Here is a 25,895-nt window from a genome sequence, read left to right on the forward strand (position 1 = left end):
GAACTATTATTGAACTACCGCACCAATCCCAAATTATATTTTTGGGCTCCTTCTTATTATGAGTGTGTTAGTCTCCCTGTGTTTAAGATGTCAAATATCCACTAATTAAGTGAGTTACTGACAACTCATTTAATTAATATCTTAGTCCAAGAATAGTACCACTCAACCTTATCATCATGTCAGACTAAGTCCACCTGCAGGGTTTAACATGACAATCCTTATGAGCTCTTCTTGGGGACATTATCAACCTAGATCACTAGGACACAGTTTCCTTCTATAATCAACAACACACACTATAAGTGATATCATTTCCCAACTTATCAGGCTTATTGATTTATCGAACTAAATCTCACCCATTGATAAATTAAAGAAATAAATATCAAATATATGTGCTTGTTATTATATTAGGATTAAGAGCACACACTTCCATAATAACTGATGTCTTTGTTCCTTTATAAAGTCAGTATAAAAGAAACGACCTCTAATGGTCCTACTCAATACACTCTAAGTGTACTAGTGTAATTATATAGTTAAGATAAACTAATACCTAATTACACTACGACCTTCCAATGGTTTGTTCCTTTCCATTTTGGTCGTGAGCTACTGTTTATAATTTATAAGGTATTGATAACATTATCTTCTGTATGTGACACCACATACTATGTTATCTACAATATAAATTAATTGAACAACTACAAACAAATGTAGATAATTTGACCAAATGTGATTCTTTATTCAAAATAAATGTTTACAAAAGCTTAGGCTTTCAGTATACACTCTAACAATAACAAGATCGATAAGGTAAGTCAGGTACAATCTTTTCCTCCTATAAGTTATTTAAATTTGTTAAATTATTATCTAAAGACTGTTGCAAACTAGAAAAAGAAAATAAAAAATTAAAATTAATTCTAGCCAAATCTTGTCTATTAGAATATTTTGAAAAATTAAAATTGAAAAATGATAAATTGAAAATACAAGTAGAAGATTTGAAAATCGTGCATGCTTAAATGTGAAAAAATAAAATATTAGGAAATATAATAATTTGAACTGGTATATTAATTACCACAAGGGACAAATTAGGAAAAATTTTTAGAAATATATTCCTAAGAGATTTCTAATTAATCCAGTTGAAAGGAACCTGTATTAGGTTCTCAAATCTTGTATAAATTGAACTTTAATTAGACTTAGGGCCTTCAGTAAGAAAATTAAATGTTTGATTTCCTTAAGAGGATTTGTCTAGAAAGTAGTTGTTGCTTCAATAACCAAGAAGGTCTAGTGTCTCGCCACAGCTTGGAAGCCAATCAATGAAATAAAATTTTTATTTGACTAATTGATAAAGTATTTAATTGTAATTAAATAATTCTTTAAATAGTTACTAAAACATTTTTCAGTGTTTTTAACTTAGAATTTTTTTAAAAAAAAACTTAATTTTTTAAAATTTATTTGTTTATCAAAGTTTTTTTAGAAGTATCAGCTTTACTTTACCAAAATTATTTCACCAAAATTACTCAAATATTTTTTGAAAATTTATTTAACTTAAGAAATTGTATTTGCAAAACTTAAAGTTATTTACATTGCAAAGTATTTTCAATTTTTTTTAAAATTTTCAAAAATTTGATAAGTTTTTTATTGGAAAACCAGAGTTTTTTTATATATAACTAACAAACTTTCTGAAAAGTTACCCTTAGATTTTTTTTTATCCCATTATGTGATCAAAGGGGGAAAAGGGAAAATTAAATCTAGGGGGAGGTAGTTTAAATTCTTTTTTACTTCTTGCACTTCATTGCAAATTTATTGCTTTTACTTTATGTTGGTTTACCCTAACTTAACTTGGGTTGCTCATATCAAAAAGGGAGAGATTGTTGGTACCCCAAGGTAGTTTTGATGTGATCAAACAAGTTAAGTTAGGTTTTGTTGTGTTTAAACATGTATCTAAGTGTGCAGAACTTAGGAGCACAGGAAGTCGAGCAAAAGATGCAGCTAGCGAGAAGGACGACACGGGAGAGAGCCAACGGGCTCAGTGCATCTAAGGGATGAGGTGCTGCGGAAGAGTACGCAGGCGGATGAGAAGGGAACGTGCTGTGTTTCCGAGGGACGAGAAGCCAGGAGTGGAAAATTGCTCGAGGAGCAAAAGACGTAGATAGCGAAAAGGTCAGCACGGGAGAGAGCCCACGAGCTCGGTGTGTTTGAGGGACAAAAAGCTGTGGAAGAGTATGCTGGCAGACGAGAAGGAAGCACGATGCGATTCCGAGGGATGAGAAGCCGGAGCAAAAGCTTGCTCGAGGAAAAGGCTGGAAGTTGGATACGGGTGAGCCCTATTCCGAATGACCGAAATCACCCAAGCGAGCGGAGCCGGATCGGAAGACCCGGACCAAAACAAGTGGAGCCGAAGTTGAAGGCTTGAAGAGAAAGTCAACTAAAAGTTGACTTTCACCTTCAGGGTGCCCGGAACCATTCCGGGAGCTCGGAGCAGTCCGGGGTGCCCGAAACCCAAGTTTCATCCAGATCGACGTGGCGATTGACCGTTGCGTTGAGAATATAATTCTATCCTATTCCAGGTGCCTGGAACCCTTCTAGGTGCCCCTAGTAGGGCTATATAAGCAGCCCTAGAATATAATTCTATCCTAGCAGGGCTATATAAGCAGCCCTATTCCCAGAAGCTAACGACAACTAGAAATATCCAAACAACACTTGTGCGCTTTTACTTTTCTGTTTAGCTTCGTCTTTTTGTGCGTTTATTGCTATAAAGAGGCTTCTCCGTCTGAAGGAGATTTTTAGTGCGCTTTAACTTACTTGGATTAACAACCTCCCCGGTTGTAATCAAGTAAATTCCCGGTGCCTCTTTCCTTTTAATTTCTTTATTATTCTTTTATGCAAGTATTTATTTTAATTAAGTTATAAGTCTGAGAAAGGTTCGTTTGCTTGATTTGTGCATGGGCTATTCACCCCCCCTCTAGCTGGTCGTCGAGGGCCCTAACAGATCGCTCTCCTGGACGAAGTCATCTAGAAAGAAAATTAGATGGCACACCACTGACTAAGCGAGTACCTGGCTGACTGGAGCTCATGTCCAGGCGGGTTAGAGATAATCGACCGAACCAAACTGCAAGGAAGAAGAGCAGTTGAGATCGATTGGGCGAGGAGTTCTGGCCAAGTGGCTATCCCGCTTGGCCAAACAGTGGGACCCCTCCCATAACTCATAATATCCCTTTGGGAGGTAATGTCGCTGACAACATGGCATGCTCAACAAGCAAATCGTACGATGAAAGCTTCTACGGTCATGTTAGGGATTTGCATGCCCTGTTAAGGTATGGTAACAAAGACACTTTTCTGACATGTCTTTTTATAGGACGGTTGAAAAAATGTGTCCATGCCCTGAGGAGCGTGCACGTTGCTTATTGTAGCACTATATAAAGGGGGTTCCATGCACCGCGCAGAAGTATGCGCTATTCATCATTCACGTTTGTACTTTCACTGTTTCTCAGCATTGTTCTACTATTCCGATGACTAACTTGAACGTCGGAAGGCCAAAGTCGGGGACCCCTTTCTTGACCTGACACTGATATTACTTGTGTTACAGATCGAAGCCGAATCTTCACATGAACAACTGAGGAATCACATTCCTAACTTGCCTTCTTTATAATTTTTGGACACGATGATTATAAAAACTCAACTTGTTACAAGTTTATTCAACTTTAGGACCATATCAATTTAGTAAATCAATTTGTCAATTGAGCGTTAACGCTCACAAAGAAATAAATGATCTTTTTGATAGCATTTCTTTGATGAAGTAACAAAATGTGCAAATAAAAAAACTAATACTCGCCATAAGGGCAGCAGAGACTTGATCTAGATGCTTAGTCATACTTGCTACACCATTTGCCATGTTTCGCTTAGTAACATACATAAATGCATAAAAGGAGATACCCTAACAAAAACATAAAAGAGAATAACAAGTATATTAGGTCACCTAAATTATATAAATCAAAATCCACCAAACAACTCACCAAGAACCACAAGAGAATGAGGTGTCAAGATAACATATATTTTGAGTTGATATTTATCTAAAATAAAGAAAATTAGGAAGAACAACTAATATCCGTTTGACATAATTACTTTGCATAGGTAAGCGAGATTATTTCAGTAGAAAACAGAATTTCCGCAAACAAAAAGAAAATAATAATACGAAGAAACATACTTTCCACCACTTGATGCCGCAGAATAATGCTCCCAATGCAACACCTACAATCACAACTGGTGTCATATATATCCCCTGGTACAGAGAGCAGATATAGTTTTCAGCAAAAAATTTCAATACAAAAGGCAAGAGTTTATATATATATACAAGAGAAATAACTAGTTTTTTAAAGTACGAAGCAATATAAGAATAATGACTAAGAAAATGTTTTTATGCATCCTGTGATAATTGTCAATTATGCATAATGTGGTGATAGTATTTAACTTTTGGAAAACCTATGCTAAGAAACTATTTCTTGCGGTATGAAAAGGATAAAAAAATGTCTTGACAAAGAAAAGAGGACCTTTGCTACACCTTTCAAACATATGTGAAAGCATGTAAAATAAATACCTTCTACACCAGAATTTTTATTGAGAATAGAAGCAATTTGGTGCATCTCGATTGCCAAACAATGAACCTGCATATAATTGATAGGTGAGGTTTCTAAGTAAATACAAAGAAAATAGATTTATCCCAATTGTACAAGAAAACTACAGTAAATACAAAAGTGAGAAAGAAATAAAAAAAAACATAAAAACTATCGACGTTCATAAACTAAGTGAAAGGTTTGCAAAGGATGTCCATTTTTTCCTTAGGGATAATAATCAAAGGATGTTGATGGTAGTGTATGGTTTTTAATTTATCCCGATGATTGATAGGAAATTTTCGTAGGATTAAATCGATCATCTCTTAAATAATTAATGAAAATAATTAGATTTATTACACTGAGCACCAGCACTATCATCTAATGACAACTACAGGTACAGCTAGTCCTCTCGGATGGGTCTAGTGGCTAGCACATGAGGTGTTGTCATAATGAAGTCTGGGGTTCGAATCTCGACAAAGCTGAGGTAAATACTTCCCTTATGTGCTAATCACTATATATATATATAGAGAGAGTTGTAGTACATTGTACACTTATTTAAAATATATAAAAAAAAGGTAAATAGTTTTTATTTAATATTTTATAAATAGAACTTACTGTATTATTATCCATAGTTATTTAGTCTAGATTACCGAGTTATATGAAGACATTTTTGCAATAATATATGGCATTTAATTTTATGTAATAATAATATTTAAATTTATTTCTATCCAATTGAGGAATAGTGTTCATGAGAAACTTGTGGTAAAAAAAAAAGTACTTTATTATATTACTGGAATTTATCTTTTTTGACATTATACTTGAATTTTTTAATAACATATTTATTTCTTATGTAATTATAAAATTCTATAATATTAATGTTAATGGTAGTAATTTAATTTTTTATGTCATCACAATTAATTCATGATTAATTTTAATATGGTCTATTTTTGTCTTTAATTACCCTCTATAAGTAAAGATGATAACGCTCATTTGAGACGGTGCTCCTCTATTAAATGTAGATAAATAAATTATAAAGACATTTTATTCTAACAACTCCTCTTTACATGAGGATTTTAGACTTTCATTAAAATATTTTGCACCTCTTGTTATGCCTTGTCATCTTCCTTCTTGCAAATGAGAGTTTTATGGTATTTTATTTGGGGAATGATTTATAAATATAGGAGGGCCTTAAATGTAACAATACATAAAAAATATATTATTATTTTTTAAAATGACAAACTATTCTCCCATTATTGTTTCAAAAGAGTCAAAATAAAATTCCAACATAGAAAATACTCTCTTTTATATTTTAACGTTTCAAAATTATTTATTTATTTATAAAAAACAGTCTATTTTAATGAAAATCATAATAAGAAGCGTCTTTTTCATTTTTTTCATTATTTTTTAAAATTATCAAAATGGTATCTCTATTTTGATTATTATCAAAAGTGAATCAGTCGATTGTCTCTAATATCGCCATTGCATTTCTTTTTATTTTATTTAAAATATAACAAGTGCAAAATTATTCACTTATGCTATTCTAAAGAACAAAGAAACTATTCATAATAATTATTTAGTTATTCCTACCAGTGAAATTAATTTTCTTAAAATTGTTCAATTTTATAAGTTTTAGAATTGTAATCGTAAATTCTCTTGCCATCAGAAAATCAAATTTAAAAAATGAATTTGATTTTTTTTTAATCCACGAGGGGTCTGACCATAATATTGTAAACAATGGAGGTTCTAATTGGATAAAGGTAACCCTAGAAATAGAAAGGGCATGCCGTCGAATTGTCGTCTTCTGGCAGTTCTTCCGCGCTGTTCTTCCCTTCAGTTGCCTCCAAAACCCCCTTTTGAAAACCTTCCTTTTTCTTCCCATTCCAATCCGCTCCGGCCTCCTCCTCCTCCTCTTCACTGCATTAATTGCGTTTATCCCTAGTGCATCTCCCTTCCATCGCCACCCGTCGCCGAGCTTCGCATTGTGGTTGTCGTCGCATCCCCCCTACAAATTATGAAGCATATCTTCTCTTTCGTCCCTCGCTTTTCCTCTTTTTCTCGCTTCCCCAACGGAAATTCCTGCTTTTTTCGTCCTTTCCCAAACTTGTGCTCTGCGCTCGCGGGCACTTGGCCTCGGGAGGGCCGCTGCTGCTCCTGGTGTGCTATCGACCACCCTATGCGTGCTCTGGTGATCGGAATTCGAAGTTTGAGATGGAGAAGCAAGAGGGAGGCCGTGAAGACTGTCCTGCGGAGGTCGGTGTTCGGGAAAAAAGGAGAAAGAATCCGCTTCAGAGGCTCATCCTCGAGGAGGCTTATCAAGGTTCGTCATATCATTTTAAAGTTTGGATTTTTTTCTTTCTTTCTAGTTTCTTGTGGACTTTTATTTCTATATGATAAATCTGACGTTTTTGTGTTATTGAAACCGTGCTGATCATTGGTTTGCTGCGTGGTGGTGTTTCTATTTGTTCTTGCAGTGATGCCGCAACCATCGTCACATATGAAGAGGGAGCTAGCAAATATTACGGGGCTGGAATACATGCAAGTTCAGTATTGGTTTGGGAACCGAAGAGCCGTTGCCAAGCATGGCCCTAGGAAGAAAACGAAGAAAGATCAAGATGATCTCCTGGTAGCTGGGCAATCTTCTCAAGCGAAGGAGTCCAATCCTGGCTCGAACATGCCACTTGTTACAATAGCTATACCTGGGCAATCTTCTCAATCGAAGGAGTCCAATCCTGGCTCAAACATGCCACTTGTTACAATAGCTTTTCATGGGCCATCTTCGACTGGTTTGGTAGATCCGGAAGAGCATGAAGTTGCATTGACCCTGCCATTGCCAATTCCTACAGCACAATCGGAGACCATACCTTATGTTAGAGGTAATGAATCGGCAAGCAACTTTGCATATGCAAGACCATGTGAGACACAAACAGGAGAGGAGCCGGCCTTGGCATTGCATCTATCAATGAAACAATTAGATACCATGCCTTCTGTCAGAGGGAATGAACTTCCAAAAACCTTTGAGAATTCAGGACCAGATTCCATGCAGCCTGATGTGGTGCCGGCCTTGGTATTGCCCACTTGGGTGAAACAATCAGATTCATTACCAATTCCCCTTTCCTTGAAACAATCGGGAAGCAAGCCTTCTGTTAGAGGAAATGAATTTTCTAAAGATTTTGCTTATGCAGGACCATATGCCATGCAACCTGGAGAGGAGCCAACCCTGCCATTGCCTTTGTCGATTAAACGACCAGATAACATGCCTTCTGTCATACAAAATGAGCTTCCAAAAACCTTTGCAAGTACTAGACTGTGTTCCATGCAGCCCGGTACGGTGCTGGCCTTGCCATCACCTAATTTGATGAAAAAATCAAATCCATCACCTTCAGGGATGAAACGATCAGATCCAGTGCCAGTGTCATTTTCAATGAAACAATCAGAGACCATGCCATTTGTTAGAGGTAACGAATTGCCAGAAAACTCTTTATATGCTGGACCATATTCCATTAAACCTGGGGAGGAGCCACTTCTTGCATTGCCACTCTCAATGAAACAACCAGATAACATGCTGCCGCAATACTTTGCAAGTAGGGAACCATATTCCATGCAGCCCAGTCTGGTGCCGACGTTGGCAACTTCAACTTGGATGAAACAATCATATCTATCGCCTCCAGGGGTGAAACAATCAGAACCATTGCCAGTTCCTGAAGAGCTACAACCTATTTTAATGCATGTTGAGACTAATCATGGGCGTCCTGTAAGAGACAATAGACCAACTGAGCGTACTCCGTTACCTCCTCCAGCTACTGGGACCTCTTTAGGTACCCTTCTCTGAATTCTTTTGTACTAAAGATATTTGCTTCCTGTTTTTTTCTTACAGTAAAACCAAAATGAATCACTATGCAGCTAGGCAATTGTTGCTTCATAATATACTACATTACAACTCTGTTGATAGTTTGTGTTTCTGTTTCTAATTATCTTAGACAATGCTTTATTCTGCATCTTTATATGTGACACTGGTCTCTTATTTGTATAGCTAGGATTATAGAAATCGAAATGTTAGCATCACAATATGCTGGTTTAGCAATGAATAGTCAGGAAACTACATTTGAATAAGGTCATAACTACTTTTTTTTGGTTGACATCTAAAATTTCCTGTTGCTATGCTTATATATAACATCAACAACAACAACAACAACAACAACAACAACCAAGTCTTTTCCCACTAGGTGGGGTTGGCCGTATGAATCTTTTTACGCCATTGAGCTCTATCTCCTACTATATCATCATCTATATTTAAATAAATTTTAGCTTGTTTTATTGTTATTAATCAAGTCTTTTTTGGTCTTCCTCTTCTTCGTTTGATATGCATGTTTATCATAGTTTCATATCGCCTAACTGGAGCATTTATTGGTCATCTAAGTACATGTCCGTACTATTTTAAACGTGTCTCTCGGAGTTTTTTCTCAATAGATGCAACTCCGACTTTCTCTCTAATGTTCTCATTTCTTATTTTGTCCATACTCGTATGCCCACATATCCACCTTAACATCCTTATCTCTGCAACTCTCATCTTCTGCTCATGTGCTTGAGTTATATCTTAACATTCAGCTCTATATAACATAGCAGGTCTAACTGCAGTTTTATAGAACTTACCTTTAAGTTTAAAAGGTACTTTACGGTCACATAAAACACTCGATACTCTTCTCAATTTCAACTATCTTGCTTGTATTCTATGTAAGATATTTCTCTCAATTCCTCCATCGTTTTGCAAAAATGATTCTAAATATTTAAATCTCTCGGTTCCGGACAACTCATCCTTTCTTATCTTAACAATTGTCTCATTAAACTTAAATTCTATATATTATGTCTTTAATCTACTAAGCTTAAAACCTTTCCCTTCTAGTGTTTTCCGCCAAAATTTTAGTTTAACATTTACTCCTTCACGTGTTTCATCTGCCAAAATAATATCATCTGCAAATAACATGCACCACGGTACTGTGTCTTGAATGCGCGCAGTGAGTTCCTCCATAATTAGTGTAAAAAAATAGGGACTTAGAGTTGATCCTTGATGTAACCTTATCTTTATTGGAAATGCTTCAGTTACTCCTCCTGAAGTCTTTACTTTGGTCGTTGCATCCTCGTACATATTCTTAATTAGTTCAATATATGTTACGCTAAAACCTCTCTTTTCTAGAATCCTCCATATAATTTCTTTTGGGATTCTATCATAAGTTTTTTCTAAAGGGTAGCCCGGTGCACGAAGCTCCTGCTATGCGGGGTCCCGGGGAAGGATCCATTGTACGTAGCCTTACCCTACTTTTTGTAAGAGGTTGTTTCTAGGATTTGAACTTGTGACCTTTTGGTTATAAAGCAACAACTTTACCGCTCCCCTTCCTATCATAAGCTTTTTCTTAGTCAATGAATACCATGTGTAGATCTTGTTTTTGCTCTCGATATTTTTCAATTAATTGTTTAAGAAGATGTATAATTTCTATTGTCAACCTTTCAAGCATGAACACAAATTGATTTTCGGTGTCTCATTCCTTAATCTTTTTTCTATTACTTTTTCCCAAAGTTTCATAGTATAACTCATTAGTTTAATACCCTTATAGTTTGCACAATTTTGTACGTCTCCCTTGTTCTTATATAAGGGAACCAAAGTACTTATCCTCCATTGATCAGATATTTTTTTCGTTTTCAATATCATGTTAAATAATTTTATAAGTCATTCAATACCTTGTTTTCCTAGTCACTTCCATACCTCTATCAGAATACCATCTAGTCCAACGACTTTTCCATTATGCATCTCATTTAAAGTTCGTTTTACTTCTTAAGTTGGAATTCTACGATAAAAATTAAAATTTTTATGCTCATTTGACCTACTTAAATTACCTAAGTTAAGTTGGTCACCTAAACCTTCATTAAAAAGTTGAAAATACGTCTTCCACCACTCTTTTATTTCTCCATACTAATACCCTATTACATTCATTTTTAATACATTTTATTTGGCTAAGATCTCTTGTTTTCCTTTCTTTCACTTTAGCTATTCTATAAACGTCTCTTTCCCCTTCTTTTGTATCCAATTTTTGATATAATCGTTTAAAAGTTCTATTTTTTTCTTCACTCACTACTTTCTTAGTTTCTTTCTTGGCTATTGTATATTTTTTAAAGTTTTTCTCGTTTTTACAAATATATAATTCCTTATAAGTTATTCGTTTTTTCCTTCACTTTCTCTTGTACTTTCTCATTCCACCACCAAGATTCCTTAGTGGTGCATGTCCCTTTGACTCATCGAGTACATTCTTAGCTATTATTTTCAACTTTGATATAATCTTATCTCATATTGTATTAGAGTCATCGTACATTTCACAAAATGTTTGTACTTCTACCTTCTTCTTAAATATATTTTGCTTCCCATCCTTACTTCCACCACTTAATTTTAGGAATCGTGTATATATTCTTTCTATTGATATTATGTTTGAAGCGTATATTCAACATTACTAATCTATGTTGGGTTGTTAAGGTTTCTCCAGGGATGACTTTGCAATCTTTACAAATCTTTCTATCCTTTTTTCTAACTATAAGAAAGTCAATTTGCGATTTATTATTTCCACTTTTGAATGTGACTAAGTGTTCTTCTCTTTTCTTAAAAAACGTATTAGCTAATATAAGGTCATATATTATCGTAAAATCTAATATAGTTTTCCCTTTCTCATTTCTTGTTCAAACCCATAACTCCCATGCACCCGCTCATATTCCTCATTTTTCACTCCGACATGCTCATTTAGATCACCTCCTATTAAAATCATTTCATTTGGTGGAATATTTTGTAATATTTCATCAAAGTCGTCCTAAAAACTTAATTTGGTAGCTTCATCTAATTCTACTTGTGGTGCATATACGCTAATTATGTTCATAGTTTCTTTTGCCACTATTATTTTAAGGGTTATAATTCCATCCCCTTTTCTAACTACTCCTACAACTTCATCCTTTAACAAACTATTTACAATAATACCACTTCATTTCTTGCTTTACTCTTTCCAGTGTATCATAACTTAAAATCCAAGTTTTCTATCATCTTCGCCTTCTCGCCTATCCATTTTGTCTCTTGTACACACAAAATACTAATTCTTCTCCTAATCATCATATCTACTACTTCCTTTGATTTACTAGTGAGAGTTCCTATGTTCCATGTTTCAAATCTTAAATGATTAGTTTTTCTATTATATTTGTTCTTATCCAACCTATGGTGTGAGAAAATTTGCCTATTTAATACTACACCCAAGTTCTTATCGAGATGTAGCGGTCCTTACTAAGATGTTACAGTCGAACCATATTTAGCACTATACCCGAGTTCTGGAGATGTAGCGGTCCTTGCCGAGACGTTACAGTCAGATCCTGCAACGCGTTCCTTTCGGGGAACAATCTAGCATTAACACAATAGTTTAATGAATTCATTCATTGAATATTTGCCATAATTTTAACGTTGGCTGACAACCTAACACAACCTTCCTCCTTTATCCGGGCTTGGGACCGGCCATGACCGGTCGTCCTGGGCGAAGTTGCCATGTATTTCATACAAAAAATACATATTATTACTTGAACTAGTTCAATGGCCACTTGACATGTATTTCCATGTTTGCCACATGGAATCTCTAGAATCTAGGATGTCTTTGTAGCCAAATAGGTAATTACAATAATTTATGGGCAGATGATTTGCATTTTTTCTTAGGAAAACATAGACATTGCACACAGGAGATTTTTTTGACTTTATCAAACTAATCATCCAAACATCATATGATGGCTTGATAATAAGTTTCTATTGTGTTTAGCATCTAGTCATTTCAGTTAAATTGCTGCTGACCTGGGAAGTTTTTGTCAGTTTTTTTTTGTCAACCATCAGTCAATTATTACCAAAAGTATCCAGAATAAAAGTTTCTATTCTATTTGGCTTCTAGATTACATCCATGTTTGTTTGGTTGACCACTTACTCAAAATCTTATACAAGAAATGACTCCTATGCTTTTATCTTAATATCATTCACCACATGGATTAAAATACCATTCTCGTTGCATAAACTGTCCTGTTGAAGAACCAAGATGAAAAATAACACTAATACCCCTTTCTCTTGAGTTACTGACTCTCTATCTGAGAATGCTGCTACCACTTTTTAATCTTGGACACTAATGCCTGGTCTCAATTTGAAAGTCCTTGCCACTCTGACTGCTTAAGTCCTTCCATAGTCCCAAGATCAAGCACCAAACAACCCTTTGTCTGTTCAATCACCTGCCAAGTGAAGAAACCTTATCTCCATTCTCATTGCACCATTGTTTGCCACTCTACATCTATCAAGTTTCTCTAGGCCTGTTGTTGGTGTTGCTTGACATCGATCAATAGCCCATCTTACTTTCCTCTGGATGCTTAACAATGGACCAAAGTTCTTCGACATTGACCTCATGCACGACTAGAGCTTAGCGAGTTTCATCTCACAGTTTTGCTCCCAAATTGAATCCCAAATTAAGATCAACTATGATTAGATTTTTCAAAAAAAGAACGAAAAACAAACCCAATTACTGTACCAAGCAAAAGAGTAACTTGCCTTTGGATTTGGGCTCCAACTAGATTTTTGACTTAATAGGGAAAATTTAATTTGAAGCAACTTGCTCATGGACTTCAGAGCACAAATCCAGAGAGAGAGAGAGAGTAATCATTTAGTTGATTTAATTAATTTTTATACTAATTTTCCTTGCACATTATCTATTCTTCCTATTTCATCATTATTTTTATTTGCTTAAACTTTTTACTTGTTTTCTTAATCTGACGCAACTTGCTCATGGACTTCATAGCACAAATCCTGAGAGAGAGAGTAATCATTTAGTTGATTTAATTAATTTTTATACTAATTTTCCTTGCACATTATCTATTCTTCCTATTTCATCATTATTTTTATTTGCTTAAATTTTTTACTTGTTTTCTTAATCTGAAGCAACTTGCTCATGGACTTCATAGCACAAATCCTGGGAGAGAGAGAGAGAGAGAGAGAGAGAGAGAGAGAGAGAGAGTGAGTTACTGGAGTAATCATATAGTTGATTTAATTAATTTTTATACTAATTTTCCTTACACATTATATATTCTTCCTATTTCATCATTATTTTTATTTGTTTAAATTTTTTACTTGTTTTCTTAATTTATTGTGTTACATGGTTTTATAATTTTTATTACTCGGCAAACCTTCACATTGGCTATGGTGAAAAACTTTACTATTAGAGAGGGTGTGAGGTAGATAATAGGTGTGAGCTAGTGGAATACAATCTTAGGTCTAGGATCTAGAGTAGAAGATTTAGGAATTTTATTGCTAATGTAAAGGACAAGAGTCCTGATCATACATCTCATGTAACTCCACGATGTCACTTAAACATCACTTGCGATTGACTATATAAGTTGACCCCCGATATACCTCCCTTCACATAATCTAGGGACGGACTGTGAAGAGTGCCTGAGGTGAGCGTAATCATCTTTTTTTTACCATAGATGTCACTTAAACATTATTTATTGTGAGACCATCGTTTTGTTCTTGACTAAGAGGACCACTTTTTGAACCCTTATAATCATCAATTTAGGTTGGGCCCGTTGGGTTGGCCCGTTCCACTAAACAATTTAAGCGGGTTGGATTGAAATTTTATTAATTTATTTTAAGACAAGTCCAGGCCAACCCGCTCGGGCACGACCCACTCTTGCGGGTCAGCCCGTGGTGGGCTTAGATTGGCCCGCATGTTGAGAAAAAAAATTCTTTTAAAATTTAAAACTAAAGTGGAAAACTCAATGTGCTCGTAGACTTGATCCGTCTCATCCACAATCCAAACTTAAAAATTTCAACTTTTTTTTATATATATTTTATATTTTATATTTTTTGGTGAGCTTGTGGGATGGCTCGCCTGACTCCTCGCCTGACTTACAATCCGCCTTAGGTTGGGTTGGGTGGGGATTTCTCAACTCACTAGGATGGTGGCCAACCCGCTCCGCCTTGCCATATGATGAATTTTTGGCGGGTCATCCCGCCCCATCACAGGTTGGCCTGTTTGACATTGCTACTTATACTTAACCTAGGCCTAAACATGAGACAAATACTACCATCTTAGTTAAATTTGAAGCTCTTAATTTTGATGGTCGTTTAAGATTAAATTCATTTCTCGATTGAATTGTTGAAATAGAGGATTACTTAACTGATATTGTACTGATCGAATTGAATAAACACGATTTGTAAAAATCAAACTCGTGGACTCGACGTAGAAATACTAGCAAAGCATCTAAGATCAATATGCTATGAATGGAAAGAAAAACCCAATCACAAGGTAGATATAAAACAAATATTGAATAAGAAAGACATCCCAACACACTTCAAAAATTAGTAATACATTTTGTGGATTAACTCAATCAAACATGAGTGTGATTAGATGCTTAAACAAATTGGATAATTTATGCATGTGGTGTAATACTAGATTAGACCTTATGGAAATAATACACTATGTAGATTAACTTAAAACAATCAAACATGAGTGTGATTAGATACTAAAGCAAATTTGATAATTTATGCATGTGGTGTAATGCCAAATTAGACCTTAAGGAAACTCTGATCCACTTTATTAATGAATTTAGGCATGAAATCCAATGACAAGTTGTGTTTTTCTCTTGATCTCGATAGAAGAGGCTTGCCATTTGTGGACCCTCGAACCGGTAAGCCTAAAGATATTGATTAATTTGTGAAACCTTCTATCTTTTTTACTGTTAGGTTCCTCAATGAGTAATGCTCCTACTTATAGGGCGTTACCATAATTGAGAAAACTCACTAATTTGGCTCAACTTAGGACTATCATCCAACAAGGGGTGACTAACATACAAGGCCCTTGAAAAGAAAATAATCTCAACGGCAACATTTAGTGCTATAAATGTCATGGCAAAGGCCTTGTAACATTAAAGCTTCCTTAGAGAGTCTTAACATTTGAGTTGGAATACAACTTTAAAGACGAGGTAATGTACTTCCTAACTTCTGATGGTGATGAAAAAGTTGAACCCTTTAATGAGTAGCAAGAGACTGAGGGGACATGAGGGAGAGACTTAAGACTTAAACGTAGTGCTTTGTATCGTTTTCACTCCCATGTTAGTCAATACATGGATTCAAACGTAGTATTTTCTATACATATGTAGTGTGGAAGTAACTCTTAAAAAATATTATCAACAGTGGGAATTTTATGAACATAACTTCGATATACACCCTTTTTAAGATTTAGAAATGCCCAAATCACACCTAAGCCCCTATAATGTGGCATGGGTAAATCATACATCCCTTTTGGTTATAGAGAGTCGGTGGTTCCCATTGAGATGAATGTATTCATTGGCCAAATATGGTGTAATATTTTTCCTATGAATGTGATGTTTTTTGTTAGCCTTGATTTTATGATCCCTTTGTTTCTCACAATTGACGAGAAAAAGTTACTTTTTCAAACACAATGAACATTAGGTTGTACTCAACCAAGCTTAGTGAGACCAAGTCCAAACCTAAGCCATCAACTGAACCGACCTAATCTTCTAAGCAACCCTTTCACCTTTTCACATAATCTCAAATTGAACAAAGAAATGAATCAGGAGAAATTGTAATATTAATGACCCATGATCTCATAGTCGACGTTAGTGTGTGATAGAGGGAGCATCCCAATGGCATATTAGGCAACACATTTGAAATATATCATTCTAATAAATTCATGAAACCTATTATTCACAAATAAGCTCTCTTGTGTTGCCCATGTCAATCTTATCAATGAGTAATGTACCACGCCAACACTTGATACGTTCCAACACGTGTCAAAATAAATTCAAATAATCTTGTTATGTTTTGTGAAATTCTCCAAAATTACTCTTTTATTTTTAAAAGTAAAGTTAAATTGGAAGAAAATTACATGAGTAAAAATTATATGATCATCTCGACTATATTGAAGAAGGGAAGTCTTGATACAATCGTAAAGTTACTGCCGTGTGACCTGGAGGTCACGGGTTTGATCATTCTAATTCGGCTATCTAATTATGTAGTTGTTTTAAAAGTAAAATTTTTAAGTGAAGTATGATCAAAAGTATAAGCCACCTTAATTCATCTCATTATACTTTAATACATATTGAAGTGCTTCTACACAACATATTACAATAAAATTTAAATTCATTTGACTATCTAGCATATGTTAAATGTGCCGAAGCATATGAAATATCCACTTAGTGCAGCATTGTAATCATACTGCTGCAATCGAAGACGCGAAGTGCAATTAGAAATAATATTTTATATATTACTCTCTTTCAATATATGATAGTTGTTTATGTTAGCAAGGTGTAATAAAAGTCGAGATTCTTGCAACATTCACTTGTTGCTATTTTAATTACTTAAATTCATCTTGGCGCACTTCGGAGCATACCAATGGAAACTGGGTATCTACTCGACATGACATTAAAATCATACTATTCTAGTGGCTGATCAAAACTTGAATATAACCGTAAATGTAAACCTTGATCAAAGCCAATATATGTATACACACCATGTTATATATATATATATATATATATATATATATATATATATTACCTGATCGCCCAGGATAAAAAATTTCTCTCTCTCTCTCTCTCTCTCTATATATATATATATATTACACAATAATTTATTAAATATATTATAATATTATCTTTAATTAATAATCCGAAGTTATGAATAATATGGTATTATGTATTGGTTACAATATGTATTTTTTTGATAGTAAACATATTATGCAATGCCATATATGTAAATTTTGAGAATGTATTAATTTAATAGCATTACTATGCTAATAGATTAATATGATATATAATTTTAGAAAGTCATTAAAATATGATATGGTTTATATTTAAAATGATATCTATCATACATATGAACTAGAGTCGAAGAGAACTATGATGATTGCATGTGAATTGATTTTATAAATTTGGTATGAGTCCTATATTATACAACTTTTAAAGGACGGAAAATGAGAAATTCATTTGAAATTAGATTTGATCCAATAAAAGTAAATAATAGCTATCGTGTAAGGAAACTAGACCAGATAGCTTGGAAACTAAATTAGCATTATTACATTAGAAGCATGGTTTGAAATCTCATACCATGCGAGGTGAAACGGTCGAAATGTATCATTCTGGTAAATTACTAAAATTTGATATCACTTGATTAATCTCTAATCCGTCATTGACACCATGCATTGGAACTTGACACAATACCAAAATAGTATAGTTCTAGTCAAAATGAAACTGTGCTAAGTTAGAGATGTTGAACCATGATTGGAAGAAAGTACAAATCCTCTATATTACGATAAAGAAGCAAGGTGAACATGTTGGAGTGGAATCTCGAAGTCAATAGGGAAGTATGATGAAAAAACTTTATGGAAAGGAGGCACAAATTTGATGACAACCAAGGTGCAAATAACACACAATAATTGAGTTTGTCTTGTCTTATTGAAACATGACGATGACTATGAGGGCGGAGTTGATGGTTGGTTAGGAAGTCTTCCCATATGAAAGTGATCTTCTTTTCCTCGCTTCACATTGATGGGTCCGCACATGCCTTTTCCTCTCTTAAATTGTCAAATATGGGCGAACATCTATAATCTAAACTGATAAACGAAATCGAACCAATCCTATCCAAATCGAAAAAATTGATTGATCCATATCTTGGTTTGGTTTCTATTTGGATACTAGGAATGCCCATTTCATTATCTTAGACTCAACAATAATGTTTTAGTGATTTAGAGAAATAGGTGTCTCAATGCAATAGGAAGAGAGTGGGGTTGAAGGTGGTTAACAAGTCTTGCCATGTTAAAGTCATCTCACCATCCTCTCTTCAGGTTAGCGTAGTCTTCATATTCCTCTTTCTCCCTTTTACCATGTTGATTTATTGGAAGTTGGAGTTAGAGAACAAACGTGAGTCAGTGATGATTTATGTATGGGTAGTCATCGTTGGTAGTGATGGTTATATGGGTGGGTAAAAGAATCTATCTAATGGATATATAATCCGACTCCATGGGATCTCACCTGATCTAATCCAACAAAGAATTATGCTATTTTGATTTTAGGTTTGTTCACAAGTTTAGATATTAATATCTAATTCAAAATATCAAATAACTCAACTCAAGAGGGGGGCAATGGTCAAGTTGTTGTTGTGTGACTCTATGGTCACGGGTTTGAGTCGCAAAAATAACCTCTTGTAATGTAGGGTAAAGTTGTGTACAATAAACCTAATGTGGTCCGACCCTTCCTCGGGACCCCACATTAGCGAGAGTTTTGTCCACCAGGCTGCCTTTTATAATTTTCTCAAAATTTAGTTACGTACATAGTAAATCACTAATTTTCCATCCCTATCTCTAATTAATAAGTGTAATTTACTAGATGAAATTTTTATGGTAGATTGTAATAATATTAATAGTGAGGAATTTACAATTCAGAGATAGAGAATCCTATGGATTTACTCTTGGAGACTATATTGTATTTCGTGACATGTTTAGATATGATGTATTTAGCTTTATAATTATACAACATTAATTGCCTTTTTGTATCTTTACTTATGGAATTTTATTTTATAATATTATAATTTAATTTATTGAATTAAATATTTGTAAACATTAATAATCACTTTGATGTAACCATGTACTTGGTTTTAAGCATGGTTTCGGATCGATTAAAAAAATTTACATCCGGTCAAATTTTGAGAACCTATCGGATTCGGCCTTCGTTCACCTAAACAACTAAAATAATTCAATGATGGTTATGGTAATGTTACCATTTACTTAATAAACTTCTTCTCAAGAATAAAGCAAGCAATATTCCATGCAGAAATCCAACAAATAAATAAACAAATATATATATATATATATTTGTTTATTTATTTATTTGTTGGAGTTCTGCATGGAATATTGCTTGCTTTAGTAAGTGATTATGAGCTTTATACCCATCAAAGTGTTAGGTGCTAAATTTAAAGCACCTTTTATAGAGAACTTATAATGTGAATAAGACAGTTAATTTAAAACAGGCTTTGATATGAATTCATAAGCATTTGCATAGGAAGTTATATAGCATATATGCACTGTGCACTGGACCACCTGCATAAGTTCCACTTAATCATTAAACAACCAAAACTTTCCTTTTATCTATTGGAGTTCCTCTTGTACACTTGAATGTTATCTCTTCCACTTAGTTTTTCTTCCATTACATATGTCATTTGCTTTCTTTGCTTCATATTATTTATCACTCAGTTGACAACAATAGTTATGGATAAGGATGGTGATGAAATAAGGTCGATATATTTGAATATCCCCATTCTTTGTGTTTAAGGTCATTCTTTACTTGTTTTAGATATATCTTTTATGTTCATCCTTTTTATGTGGTAAAAAAATTTAGTGAGTAGCCTATATCTGCTATAGCCTTCTCAAATTTACATTGGCCCATTAACTTAATATTCCAATAATTGACCAAAATACTTAAATCCAAAATGGTAAAAGGGCAACTCGGTGCATGAAGCTTCTGCCAATGCGGGGTCATGGGAAAGGATGTATTGTATGTAGCCTTACCCTGCATTGCAAGAGGGAACCATGACGACCAAATTATAATTTTACCATAGCACCAAAGCTCCCCTTCAAAATGCTAACTATACAAAAAAAATTTGTAGCCTTATTGACCATTCTACTAGCTCTCACTTTCCTATGTAGGATTATGGTTGCTCAATCAACTATTCCTTAAACTAAACTGAGGTGTTATAGTCTTGCATTTAGATTTGGCATTCTTGTCAAGATCTCAAGTTCCTAGTTGGTGAAATGTGAGATCTGGTCAATAATGGTTGCCCCATCATAGACAACCATTCCCAATTAGAATATTTCACCAAGCCTAAGACTAAGTTTGGTCTGAAATCACCCTATAACAACTCTATCCAGTTGGGAGAATCTACTTGTTTACTTAATAGGCCTACCATTTGCTATGGCTCATAATTCTTGTGTGTTATAGTAGCTCATTTGGTTAAGATCTTGTAAAACATATGAGTTCTTTGGTTCACGACCCAAGAGTTACCTTAAGATAATATTTTCTAATAAAAGGACTGGAACTGTTGTCCTGATTCTCTTTTAATTCGTTCCTGTATCTTCTATCTCTTATGATAATTGATGCTTATTTAGGATTTATTCACTAAATTGGTGCATTGTTGGAACATTATTGGTATAGTATTTTTGTACGTTGAATGAATCAAAAGTATTGGTATAGTATTTTTGTATGGTTGAATGTATCTAAGTGCTACAATATAATGTATCTTTATGTCTCAGCAGTTTAAGTAATAATTGTTTTTTGTCATTTAATGCAATGGAGTTGGACTACTAAATGACATGTAATTTTAAAATAAAAGTAGGACATGTACCTGTCATAATTGTTGTCGGTCAATAAAATCATGTCTTGTATGATTTTAATTTCCAGCCTTAAGTTTTAGTAAGTTTGGGTTGATACACGTCTGCCTTATTCCATTTTTCATTTTGGACAGGTCCAATGTTGGATGTACCATGGGTGTCATTATATAAATGCTATAGTGTCTCAGTCTCCACTATTTTATAAATTATTTACCATTGCATGATGAAATTCGACCTACAAGTGCCTGTCAATATTTTCTTCACTATCAATCTGTCTTGTTGGACCTATAAATTATAGATTCACCATAACACTATGGAATGTGACCTATAAATGGCAGTCAATGCTGTCAATCTTGTCTTCACCAACAACTTGTCTTGTATTTTTTTTTCTTTTTGTTCTTTTTGAGAAGAAAGTAAGGTTGACACATGTTGGATCTTTTATGGGGTCAAGGGAAGAATTATTGGTAGATTGAAAGTTAAACATTGAATGGAGGTGGCCATGTTTCAACAAAGGGAAATTGTTTTAGATGTCTGAGTGGGTGTACACAAAACTATGGACTTGTTAATAGTTCTTCTGCACCAAATAGATGATAACCACCCGAGCAAGAGATCACATAGAGGATGAGGTTTACATACAGCAAGATGCCAAGTACATTACATATTTGTCTTGTGGAAGATCCAAACGTTTTTTCCATTGCCATCAGAGCACTAAAAGTTCAAAGAGTTTGTCCCAGTTGTTAATTAGTGAATCTAACTTGCCAAATCTAAATTTCCATGTCCTTCCATATTAGCTGTTAGGGTTACAAGGTTAGTAAGGCTTTATTATAGTTCTTAATATTAGTTTCTTATATAACTCACCGGTTTCCAACCTTACATGTTTTGATATGATTAGCTGTTCCCTAACACATTACTATCAAGCTGTCAAATGATATGAATACTGATGCATGGTTTGGTTTCTTTGTAAGTTTTTGGGGAAGGCATTTTTTGTTAAGTTGATTGGTTAAATCTTATGATTATATTTATTGTTCTTGATTTCCCTTTCTTTAATGTTCTTCCAAATTTAGTCTTTTTGCATACCTTGAAGATTTTTTTATCTTGCTTTGCATCTATTTTTAATTGGATAAATTTTTTCTGCAGAACAAGAATTTGCTTCACGATCTTCTAATGGGCAACAAACTGAGAGAGAAAAGTTGGACTTGGCCAAGGTTTTCTTTCTTCAATTCATCTGCTTGGTTATGACTTAATGTTGGCATATTTGAAACTCATTAAGCATATTAATAAAGCTCTACAGCTTGTTCTGTTTGCATTATCAGGATTAAGTCCATTGGTGAACATTTATCACCTTCCCTTTATAAGGGACCTTTTTTTTTGTTCATTAGCAGATTCTTACATCTACTTATTGGGTTGTTTGGCAGGCGGAACTTTTCTTGTCTTGTTTGAAACGTAAAATGGCAGATTCAGGAAATAAAATGAATTTTACAGTTCAAGATGCTCAAATGTTCGAAGCTAAGGCTCCAAATTATGCGGAAAAATACCAATATTTTCCAGTCCAACAAAGCCCGTTGCAAGAGTACAAAAATGCCAGCCCAACTAATTTTTCTGGCTCTATACACAAGGTATTAAAAGATACAACTCCAAGTGTTGTGGATGAATGGAAGTTCTCCCCAACTGAACTACGCCTGCTGCAGAAATTCAAAAATATCATGACAACTACTTTTCCTTGCTCTTCCAGCAAGATGTTAAATCATGGTCATCTTTCAAATATAGATCCATATGCTGCATCCTCTTCAAATTCACATCCGTATGCTGCATTGTCGCCAAATGAACATCTTTATCCTGCATCATCCCTAAATGCACATACATCGTCTCGACAAAGTGGATTCAAGGTCCCAGCTCTGTTAGCAGAAAGCAGCAAGACCTCAAAGCTTGCTGTTACTGATGATTCCCGTTGTCTTTCTCCTAAATTGGGCAATTCATTTTCCCCATCTGACAAAACAATTCTTGATTCTGGCTTCCCTGATAAGGCAAATAACACACAGGTATTCCAGACTTTCTGAAAAATCTTTGGCATTCAATACTAATAAATTTAGTTGCAATTCTTGAGATCCTTTTATAAGAAAGCTTGCTATATTTGCAGCTACGGTGATTTGGTTACTAAAGTTACTAAAAAGATTTATGGATAATTGTCTCTTTTATTTATACTTTCAAAAAATTTAAATTGTAAGCTTAACTCTATAGTTCTATGATAACATATTTACTGCACAATGGTTAGTTGAATCTCGTCCTCAATGCTGTAGTTAGTATTTCATCTATAAACATGCCAAAGGTTTCTTGTAAAAGCTTTTTTTTCACCAGAAATGGAAGGTTTTATTAAAGGACTAAGGCGAGACCCCTTGTTTTAGTGGACACTCTTCTTATATGGTTAAACTTTGTTGAAGCAACAGTACGAAGTGACTAATATGAAGCCTTTGGATAAAGAGGATTAAGCACAAATCAATCTGGAACATTATTAATCAGCAGTGCAAATTGATTCACACTTTGATCTGAGGTTCGAAAGCCGCCATATCTTAACCTACATTCCTTTTCTGGGAACCTTGAATATCGACCAAACTTAGGTGACACCGGATGGAACATATAAATTGCTATTGAATTCAAAATATGTACAATGATAAAAATCTTCCTCAACATATGCCACTATTTCAGGTCTTCTGGTCCTGTACTGGTGCTATGATGACCGATTAATGATTCATGTTGATCTGGTGGCATTATGACCTTTGTAGGAGCTGTATTGACATTCTGAATATGCAGATATTTGACATTCTTGCTAAAATTTCCATTTTCCTCTTTAGGTGCATACTCCTTCTGGATTGCTTATTGTCAATCGGCCTCGAAATATCAATAATGTAAATACCTACACCGCAGCATTCTTGGAGGAAGCAAACAACAAGAGCAGTCACCAAACACTGAAAAACCCAAGAGAAGAAATAAACAAGCCAAGACACAGTTATGGCAAATATATTGTTAGATCCCGAAAGACACCTGATAATACATCGCAACGGATGAGGTATTTCAGTGAGGTTGATACGAGTTACAAAACACTTGTTGCTAAGTGGGATCCGAAAGAAAAACGAGCTGTTTGCATTCAAGTTGACTCAGATGATTCCCAATCTTTGTCAAGAGAAACTGGCTCAGAGAATGAGACCCCTAGTATTGCTAATGCTTGCATAGATGATCCCATGGAAGATACTGACACTGATGAAGCAACTCAAAGTGTGAGAAACTCTCCTGAAAGTGTTGGAAATTTCGCTGATGGCGTAGAAATAATCAACATTGATTCAGACTAAGATCATTCAGGTGAGGACCATAGAATCATGATATGAAAGATGAATCTTGGAGATTCATCAAAGAACACTTGTCCCTTTTCATACAACTGACTCTCTTACTTTTATTCTCCAAACTTGTGTATTGCACCTTATATTTTGCTACATGCAAAAACCAGGGAATGCTTAATAATTTGGTGAACAATTTCACCTGATACTTGCTCCATGCAAAAACAGTGAATTCTTAAGGATTTTGTTGGACAACATATGATTTCTTTTTTTTTTTACAAGTTTTGTTATGAAAGTTGATGGTTAGATATGGTTTTAAGAGTACTTATTTTATTATCATGATGCATTGGCTCATAAGAGTACTTATTTTATTCCTTGTGAATTCTTGAGGAATAAGTATTTTGTTTGTGGTCAGTTAATGAGCTTGAAAATTAGTTCTTATGAAATTGTTATCTCTTAATCATCCCTTATTACTATTGTTTGTTCTGTTTTGAGGAATACCTATGTTATCTTTGTTCTATTATCTAAAGAATATCTTATTCTCATAGGATACCAAGGCAGAGTAGTTCCAATGGGTCTAGCAAATTGAATCGGTTGACGTAGATTGTAGCCAAATGGCCCAAATAGGTTTAGGCTGAACAACCAAGATGGATGGACTAACTAGAAGGATCGATGAGGCATGACAAATTAGTTAAATGGGTTGAATGGATCAGTCGGGTGGGACAAGCCTAGTGTATCGAATGAGAATAGGCTTGGATCATTCGGGTGGATTTAAGCGATTGTACTTAATTCTATTAGTGAGCTTGTTGAGTTGATGGGTTGGTCTGATTTGGTTGAATATGTTGGATGGTTCGAACAAGCTTGGTGAGCCAATTGAATTAGTTAGAGAAGGTAAGCTAACGCCTCAAGGGAAAACCAAACTAAAGTTGTTAGTCGAGCAAGGTGAGACGTTTCAATTCTCATCCATACTAATAATATTATATTTTAGCACTAAAGCACAAAGTTATTACCATATGAATATTTTATATTTATTTAAAATAATATTTTAATTCTTATCCATATTAATACCATTGTGATACAGCAATTATATAACTATTACGATATGAACATTTTATCTCTCATCAATATTGATTAATATTAATTACTGTGAGTAGTTATTATAACTAAGATGATATACAATTTCACTTAAGGACTTCATACTATTAATTTTTGAAATAATGATTAACACATAAGGAAAATATTTATTTCGATTTTATCAAAATTTGAATATGAGATTTAATAATGACAACATCTCATGCGCTAATCAGACGTGGACCGTAATGATTATTCCAATATTTTTAGATTAACTATATATTAAAACAATTTGATTCTGTCCGAGCGCTGAGTCGACGGACACTGGGGACGAAGAAGCCGAGCCGGGAGGGGTTTTCCGACGACGACCCTCCGACGCTCAAGTCAAGCAGTGAAGAAGGAGAGGAACAAAGTAACGCTACTGTGGCTACAGTGATGAGAATCGCATA

The 25,895-nt window shown here is 34.5% G+C and overlaps 1 protein-coding gene across 1 annotated transcript; it reads left to right on the plus strand.

The window, feature by feature from the left end:
* The first annotated feature begins 6,415 nt into the window (after positions 1-6,415).
* Positions 6,416-24,618, plus strand: LOC122014352. Its single transcript, XM_042570568.1, has 5 exons — positions 6,416-6,918; positions 7,073-8,416; positions 22,184-22,251; positions 22,462-23,085; positions 23,896-24,618. The coding sequence occupies exons 1-5, from the start codon at positions 6,810-6,812 to the stop codon at positions 24,388-24,390; spliced, it is 2,640 nt and encodes an 879-aa protein (XP_042426502.1). The 5' UTR covers positions 6,416-6,809; the 3' UTR covers positions 24,391-24,618.
* The last annotated feature ends 1,277 nt before the right edge of the window (positions 24,619-25,895 follow it).

Source organism: Zingiber officinale, chromosome 8B (genome assembly GCF_018446385.1).
Source record: "Zingiber officinale cultivar Zhangliang chromosome 8B, Zo_v1.1, whole genome shotgun sequence".
Taxonomy (NCBI): domain Eukaryota; kingdom Viridiplantae; phylum Streptophyta; class Magnoliopsida; order Zingiberales; family Zingiberaceae; genus Zingiber; species Zingiber officinale.